The 7236-nt window shown below is 62.7% G+C and overlaps 2 protein-coding genes across 8 annotated transcripts in view; one reads left to right on the forward strand and one right to left on the reverse strand.

Annotated features, from left to right (window-relative positions):
* Nucleotides 1–637: 637 nt before the first annotated feature.
* On the reverse strand, nucleotides 638–6481 carry Akt1s1 (AKT1 substrate 1). Of its 6 annotated transcripts, XM_008845114.3 has the most exons (6): nucleotides 6264–6396; nucleotides 5604–5717; nucleotides 2835–3223; nucleotides 2000–2077; nucleotides 1747–1916; nucleotides 639–1410 (listed from the first exon to the last, which is right to left on the reverse strand). In XM_008845114.3, the coding sequence occupies exons 2-6, from the start codon at nucleotides 5678–5680 to the stop codon at nucleotides 1267–1269; spliced, it is 858 nt and encodes a 285-aa protein (XP_008843336.1). In that variant the 5' UTR covers nucleotides 5681–5717; nucleotides 6264–6396; the 3' UTR covers nucleotides 639–1266. The 6 variants fall into 6 exon arrangements, with proteins under 6 accessions (XP_008843339.1, XP_008843336.1, XP_008843338.1 ...); XM_008845116.3 differs by lacking the exons at nucleotides 5604–5717; nucleotides 6264–6396 and adding an exon at nucleotides 5394–5595; XM_029569312.1 differs by lacking the exons at nucleotides 5604–5717; nucleotides 6264–6396 and adding an exon at nucleotides 5042–5373.
* Nucleotides 6482–6591: 110 nt separating this feature from the next.
* The window catches only part of Tbc1d17 (TBC1 domain family member 17), a 7735-nt gene continuing 7090 nt past the window's right edge, over nucleotides 6592–7236 (forward strand). For both annotated transcript variants that reach the window (XR_003851420.1, XM_008845112.3), the window contains exon 1: nucleotides 6592–6758. Coding sequence is in view for 1 of the 2 variants with exons in the window: in XM_008845112.3 (XP_008843334.1) it covers nucleotides 6738–6758 (21 nt within the window). In the remaining variant the exon portion in view is untranslated. The remainder of the gene's footprint in view (nucleotides 6759–7236) is intronic.

Genomic DNA, 7236 nt, shown 5'->3' on the forward strand with positions numbered 1-7236 from the left:
GCCGGCGGGCCCCCCCCCCCCCCCCCCAGTTGAGATCAAGAGCTAGCCTCTAACTGCAGCACCGAGTGCCAGGCCAGCCTGGTCGACATAGGGAGACGTTGATCTTTCAAAAAAGTATATTATTTTTATGTGTATGAGTGTTTTGCCTGCATGTATGTAAGTGCACCTGTGTAGTGTAATGCCCGCGGAGCGGAGGTCAGAGGATGGCGAGGGATCCCTTGAAACTGGAGTTATGGATGGTTGTTAGCTGCTATGTGGGTGAACTCGGGTCCTCTGCAAGAACAGCCAGTGCTTTTAACCGTTGAGCCATCTCTTCAGTCCCGAACCCTGACTTTTTAAAATAAAGCTGTGCGTGTGGACGGATGGACATCCAGCTCTGAGGTTGAATCGGGAGGACCCTGAGGCTCTAACCTGGACTAATGGGCGAGACCCTTTCTCAATGCGATGGGGAAGGGGCTAATTCGTGTGCGCACCCCGAGGTGGCGGGTAACTCCGGCTTTCCGGCACAGGCCGGAAGGCCGCCCAACCTCACCTCTACTGTCTGCGCACCAAGACCTGAACCCCAGTGCCGCGCACCGGACTCGCGGGCCCAAGATGGCCGAAACAGCTCAACTCGCACGCATCTATCAGAGGTAAAATTTTAATCTCTGAGCGCCCCTCCGACCCCCCCCCACCCACTCCCTGCACCCAGGGCAGGGCCGGAGAGTAAGGGCCCTGCCCCAACCTGGGGTGAAGAGGGCCCTGTAAGGCACCTGTTGGGGTCGGGGCAGGGACGAGGCGGACGCAGGGACGTTCTGGGGGACCGGGAATGGCGGACGCAGGGGCAGGACCATCGGACCATCCCTGAGAGGGCGGGACACGGGGGACCCCAGCCCCAGTAGTGTATACGAACCCCAAGGCCTCTGGCCGGCTCAGATTCGGAGGGTTTGGTCCCGCCCCCAGGGGGCGGGGCCCAGGGATCAATGTCTCGGGGGCGGCCCTGTGCTTGCAGCCCTGGGCAGGTTCCGCCAGACGGTGGAGCTCCGCCCGCGGCTCGTCAGTGTGCTCTCAGGCAGGGAGCCGGGGCCGCGGGGCAAAGCTTCTGTTGCTAGGCAAGAAACGGAGTTGACCCATAAAAGTTTACAGTAGCCCCGCCCCCATCCGGGGAGCGAGCCAATCCCGTCACGAATGTTTCTGTTGCTGGGCAGAAGGAGCAAAGACCCAACGGAAAGCGCAGAAGGCCCGCTGCGGTTGGGGGCGGCACCGGAAGGCCGGGAGCTTCCCCGCTCAGTACTTCCGCTTCAGTTTTTGGAAGTCGCTGGTGTTGAGCCGCGGTCGCGGCAGGTCCCCGAAGACCTGGGTGTCCTCCGCCTCCCGCAGCACCAGCGCGCGCATGCTCGCCGCGATGCGGTCCAGGTCCGGCGAGGAGGGCTGCGGAGCGAAGTGACCGTTAGCACGCAGGCACCGCCTCCCGGAAGCCCTCGGGCCGGGACTGTCATTCAGGTGGCGCGCTCCGGACGCTCGCTACTGAGCACCGGCCCAGAGGTTCCGCCCCAGACACGGGTGACCTGGGCTTCCCGCTGAGGCTACTGGGGTCCCGGGGAACCTCCCGCTCAGCTCGGGGTCGCGCAGGAAGGACCATTCGACCACCTGTCACGAGCTGGCTCCCATCCAGCCTGGGAAGTTTGAGTGATGGGTCTGGCAGATGTGTGGCCTGACCTAGGGGCCTCAGTTTCCCTAACGGGGGGGTGTTGGCTCCCCGCTCACCGGGCCGTTCTCCTCGTCCGACGACCGCGCCTCCGTCCTCTTCTCCTTGAAGGCCCACACCGGCACGGACACGGGCAGTGACTTAGCGTACTGTTGCGTGGGAAGGGATGCGGCCGGGGGCACAGAGCAGGCCGGGGGGCCGGCAGGGGCCTCCTCGCTCAGGCTGCCGTCTGTGACAGAGGAGGCTCAGTGTCGGCCGCCCCACCCACTTCCCAGGACAGCCAGCCCGGGGCTCACTGGCCACGGGACTCACCGTCCGTGCTCTCCGGGTCTGACTCGCAGAAGGGGGGCAGGTCCTGGAGGGTGGCATCTTCATCCATCACAAAGAGTCCTGGGTGGGGTAGGCCGGCCGCCGGTCAGGTCTTGGCCCGTTCGGCCACTGCTGCCGGCGCCGACAGCCCCTCAGTCCCCTAGGTCCCTGCTACACCTGAATGCCAACAGCCAGCTGCATTAACGTGGGGCCCTCAAGACCAGCTTGGGGGCACGTGACAGAAACAGGCAAGGAGAAAGCAGCGCTGGTGGGGACAAATGGAGACCACGGCTGGATCTGAAGCCAGGCTCGGTCCGGACCCTTCTGGACACCAAGGCTTGCTTGCGAAGGATGAGGCAGCCAGCCACAGATCACAGTGTGGGCCATCAGTAACGCCAGATTGCTCTCAAAGCCCCACGGTTAAGTCTCAGGGAGCACCCACCACCCTACCCCGCCTCCAGCAGGTTCCTCCGGGGCCAGCTGCCTGCAGTGGGCCTCTGGGAGGTGGGACTAGTGCCGAACGGCCCTGGCCCTTTCAGATGAGGCTGTGCCCCATCTCTGGGTCCATCTTGAGCTGCATACACGGGCCCACAGACCCTCCTCCCTCCTCTCTTTGTGTGGGGCACCAGTTCCTGGCCAGACCAGAACCCTCAAGAAAGCCCTCCCAGGCGTGTGATGTGGTGCTCTCTGCTCCTGCACCGATGCTCCGGATCTGATGTGAGCTGACCTGGCGGCCTGTCTTCATGGTGCACAGCACGCCTGGGAAAGTTCGGAGACCAGCAGGCCTACCTTCAGGCTGGCCCATCTGCCAGCCACCGTGCCGCACCCACGGGCTCACCTCCGTTATCGCTGCCGCCCAGCCGCTCCGAGGAAGTCTCCGTCTCGGTGGGCTCGTCCTCATCCTCATCGTCGTCCTCCCTGGCCAGTGCGGGCCGAGGCGGAGGGCTAGGAGCCCCGCAGTGCAACTGCGGTGCTGGCGGGGGCCCGGGAGGCCGGGTGGCGGCGGCTGCCCGGTGCGCCTGCGCGATATCGTGGAGGCAGCGGCGGGCAGCTTCGGCCAGCGCCCCGCGGCCGTGTGCGGCATAGGCACAGGGCCCCGGGCGGGGAGGCGGCGGGGGGGCCGCAGTCAGCAATACCAACTCGGTGCCGGTGCGGGCCCGGAAGCGCTCGGCGGCCCCCACGACGGCCTCCCACAGCTCCTCGGGCCGCCCTGACGCCATCCACGCCCTGTGGGTCAAAGGATGGTGTGACTGAGGCTGGCGTCACCCATGTGTCCCAAGCCCACAATGCTCCCGCCCGCCCCGCGATGAGCGTGCACCTTGTCCCAGCGGAGCCCCTTGATTCCCCCCACCCACCATCTTCATCCTTGCCCATTCCCACTCGGGAGCTGAGGTGTGGCGGCCCCGCTGCGTCACAACCACGTGGGTTTGTTGTTTAGGTTTTTCCTTTTTTATGTTTAGAGACTGACCTGTAGTCCTGGCTGGCCTCAAACTTACTGTGGACCAAGGATGACCTTGAACTCATGATCTTCCTGCCTCTACCTCCTGAGCTGCAGTGCAGCCCCAGCCCCCTAGTCCACGCTTTTGAGACTGGTTATTGACAGGTGGCTCTGGCAATCCTGCCACGGCTACCCCAGAAGCTGAGATTTATCTGTGTCGACCACTACGGCCAACCTCACCTGGGGATTCCAAGACTCAGCAAACAGAAGGTGAAGCTGCAAGAGTCGCTGGGGGAGTGACTGTTCTGATGGCCACTGAATGTGGACAGGAGGACATTTTGGACACTGACTAAAGAAAGTCATGGCTAACATGAAGTTCATGTACTCCTTTTCTGTGGCTTGTAGGAGACATTAATACACACATGTCAGGCACGGTGTCACATGCCTGAAACCACAGCATTCAGAGACTGAGGCAGGAGGATTGCCAAGAACAAAGAGAACTAGCAGCAACTTGCTGGGTTCCTTGGCCACGCTGCCCTGAGTCTCTGCCCCTAGGAGTCTCAAGGAGCAGGTGGGCTCCACGCCCAGCTCCATGATCCTGTGGCCACCACCAACCTCCACTCCCCAGTGAGCGTGCTGCCCTCTGTCCCTCTACCTCCTCTGCTGGGCTCCTTGTCATTCCAAGAGTGCAACGTGCTCTGTGCCCAGAGACCTGCAAGGGGAGTTTACACCTGCTTCCTGCAATGAGTAGCTGCCTTCCTGATTTCCTTAGGCCTGTTGCAGCTCCCCTGGCGAGAACACTGCTGCCCCTTCCATCAGACCATACACCCCCCCCGGAGGGGGGGCAGTGACCTGAGTCCCCACACTGCTGTGTGACCTTGGCTCACTCAGCTCTTTGTGCCTCCCCTCCCCAGTAAACAGGGTGGAGGGGACTGAGCTGCTGAGCTGCCACCATGAAGTGATGAGCACTGTCACTGGATGGGATCCTGTCCCACTGGGATCTGAATACAACGTGCAGACCCCCCTTGTCTCTCAAAGCCAGCCTGCTCACAGACTCCATCCCTCCACCTATCTGACTTATGTTTCCCACCCCAGCCTCTCATCTCCCATTCCAAGGAGCAGCAGAGGCCACCCCACTTTACAGTCGCAACCTCCAACCCGAGAGTTTTGGATCTTGAGCCAGCACACTGGAATACTGGGCTGGGGCAGTGTGGCCTGGAGCTGCCTCCTGAGACAAATCAAATACCCCTGCCTGTCTCAGCAGGAAGATTCCCCATGTTTCCATCGGGAGGCATGTAGCTGGGCTGCAGATGTGGGTTGACACAGCTGCTGGCTGGACCCCCAAGTCCTACCGCACCTGGGGGAGCCAAGCAGGTGCCGTAGCCCTTCCTGTCTGATGGAGGAGGCTGGAAACCCAGGCTCAGGGAAGTGACTGGTCCAAGCTCACACAGCCTGGCGACTGCTATCCTGGGCTCACTTCTCTGGGAACAGAGGAAAGTAGAGGGCCGCTCGATCCCAGGCCCCTGCACCCCCTCGGGGTACCCACAGCTGCAGTGTGAAGACGGGGGGAGTGGGTTGTGAAGGCAGCTCTAAGGAGGGCGACTTACTCGGCGCTCCTGGGCCTATGGTCTCCTGAACGCCTCGGACAGGCCCACAGCGGGGACCTGTCCAGTGAGAGGCGGCGGGGAGGTGGGGAGAGGGGGAGGAAAAGGCTGAAGCACGGGGCACGGGTCGGGGCACCCCAGAGGCCTGTCACGGTGCAAGGCCCGGGACTGCACTACGCCCGCGACCCAGCGAGGCCCCTTCATCAGGAAGAAAACAGGAAATCCCGCCCCGGTGGGGGCCAGGACCGGATGTCCCGCCCCGGGGCGGGCGAGGGGCTCTTCGAAGCCCCCAACGGTCCCCAGCCCTGTGGACATGGCCCACGGTCGAGGTGAGGGTTACGGCCCATCTGCATACCGGGAACTAGACGGGACTAGGAGGCGCCGCGGGTCATACAAGGAGTTCCTGGAGAAGCCATGCCAGTGCTCCCCCGACGGCCGCAGGGCGCTCGCTACCCCCCGACCTCTGCCGGCGGAACCCCTCAGGGACCGCTCGCCCTCCCAGCGCCCCTCCACCAAAGGAAGGCTAAATCCCCACACCCAGGCTCACAACGCCGCTTCGACTCACGTGCCCGTAGCCAGCATGGCCGGCCTGCAGCCGTCACCGCCCTCAAAAGCAATGGCGGCGCCTTGCGTCACTTCCATACCGTTGCCCCACCTCCACTGTGAACACTTCGCCTTCCTGGATATCCCAAATTAAATTAGCAGCTAGAGGCTTCATTTCGGACCAGTGGGGAATGGCAACAGCAGGGTGGCCATAAAAAGACTGTGAAAGGCTTCAGTCTACGCGGAAACCAACGTTCACGATGCTGAACAGCCCACAACAAATATGGCTGCCGTCGCATGCTCACACACGACTATCACAGACTAAAGCAAGCGACCTGACGTCCCTCGTTCACTTCCAATGTCTTCCACAGAAGTGGAGGAAAATGGCCCCAGTCCCGACATGGCAGCCAGCACGGCTTCAAGGGCCTATCATGCACTTGGGCTCTGCTGCCCTCCAATCTACAGGCACCCCCCCCCGCCCCCGCCCCAGCACAAAGCTGGCAAAGATCCAATATGACAGCATTTCTGGCTTCGGTTTGCCCAGCTTCAAAATGGCGACGCAGCCCACTTTCCACGGGTGACTCAGGAATTCGTCACGGGCAGCTTCATTTCCAGGGCTGCTGACGGCTTCAGCCGGCTACCGAAGTCCCCAGTGCCTCCGGGGCCATACAGCGCCTCTCACCTTCTTTCCCTCTATCCGTTCCTCCTTTCTGACACCTCGCCGTCACGCCCCGCAGAGAGATGGTCGTGGCCCACATGAACATGGCCTCCACCGGGCAGCTGTGACCCTGACCTCGAGGAAAATGGTACCGAAATGGCTTCGCTACCAGTAAAAAACATGGAGGACGAGGAGGGAGGCGTTCCCGGGCGGTCTCGAGGGATCGGGTGGCGCGCTGGAGTCCTCCTACTTGTTTACTTCGGGGCCAGAGACTGCGCCTGCGCCGCCGCGCGGTCTGGTTCCTCCTCCGCGGTCTACGGCTGGTGACTAAGGTAGTTCAAGCGCCCCTATTTTGGAAGATGGTGTCATCCGCTCCAACTCGACACCGGTAGGGGCGCTACCACTCTCTGGCCCGGAGGGGAAAGTCCTCTCCGGATATGACAGCACGTTGACCCGGAAAAGGAGGCGATCGGGGCAGTGGGACCTCCGCGGGCGGCTATGGAAGGATCCGGATTCAGGGTACGTACTCGGGACCCATGGCCGCGCATCTGTCTATACCAGGCGGCCCGCAGAAGTGGTTAGCTTCTCTCGCACGCCATGCTGGGGCTCTGGGCCTCCGAAAAGCCGCTGTCACCCTCCGGTCCACAGTCTCAGAGGGCCAACATCTTAGCCCCGCCCCTTCGGGAATGCACAGGCCCTCCCCTGCCGAACAACAGGCGGGGCTGCGCCGTGGCCACGCCCACACTAGCCCCGGAAGTGGTTATCCGCTTGGGCCCGTCCCCTGGAATGGCCCCTCCTCAGGTGGGACCCAGAGGCTTCGGAGCGGATCCTGCCCCCCCATCCCGGAAGTACTTTCCCTAGCCCCTTTCTAGTGACTCTCTCTGGGGCACTCCTCATTGGCTGCCATGCAGGCACCGCCCTCAGAAATAGCCCCGCCCTAGAGTCGCCCTATTGGCTCCCGTCGCCACCGCCTTCTCTCTCTCTCCCCCGCCCCCCC

This window comes from Nannospalax galili, unplaced genomic scaffold (genome assembly GCF_000622305.1).
Source record: "Nannospalax galili isolate Female #2095 unplaced genomic scaffold, S.galili_v1.0 scaffold960, whole genome shotgun sequence".
NCBI classification, from domain to species: domain Eukaryota; kingdom Metazoa; phylum Chordata; class Mammalia; order Rodentia; family Spalacidae; genus Nannospalax; species Nannospalax galili.

Excerpts from the sequence above, each read along its gene's own strand:
- Akt1s1 (XM_008845114.3), bottom strand. The coding sequence starts at position 5,680 with ATGGAAGTGACGCAAGGCGCCGCCATTGCTTTTGAGGGCGGTGACGGC. Across the intron at positions 2,078-2,834 it reads GGGCGGCAGCGATAACGGAG|GACTCTTTGTGATGGATGAA; the intron begins GTGAGCCCGTGG and ends TACCCCACCCAG. Across the intron at positions 1,917-1,999 it reads AGACCCGGAGAGCACGGACG|ACGGCAGCCTGAGCGAGGAG; the intron begins GTGAGTCCCGTG and ends CCTCTGTCACAG.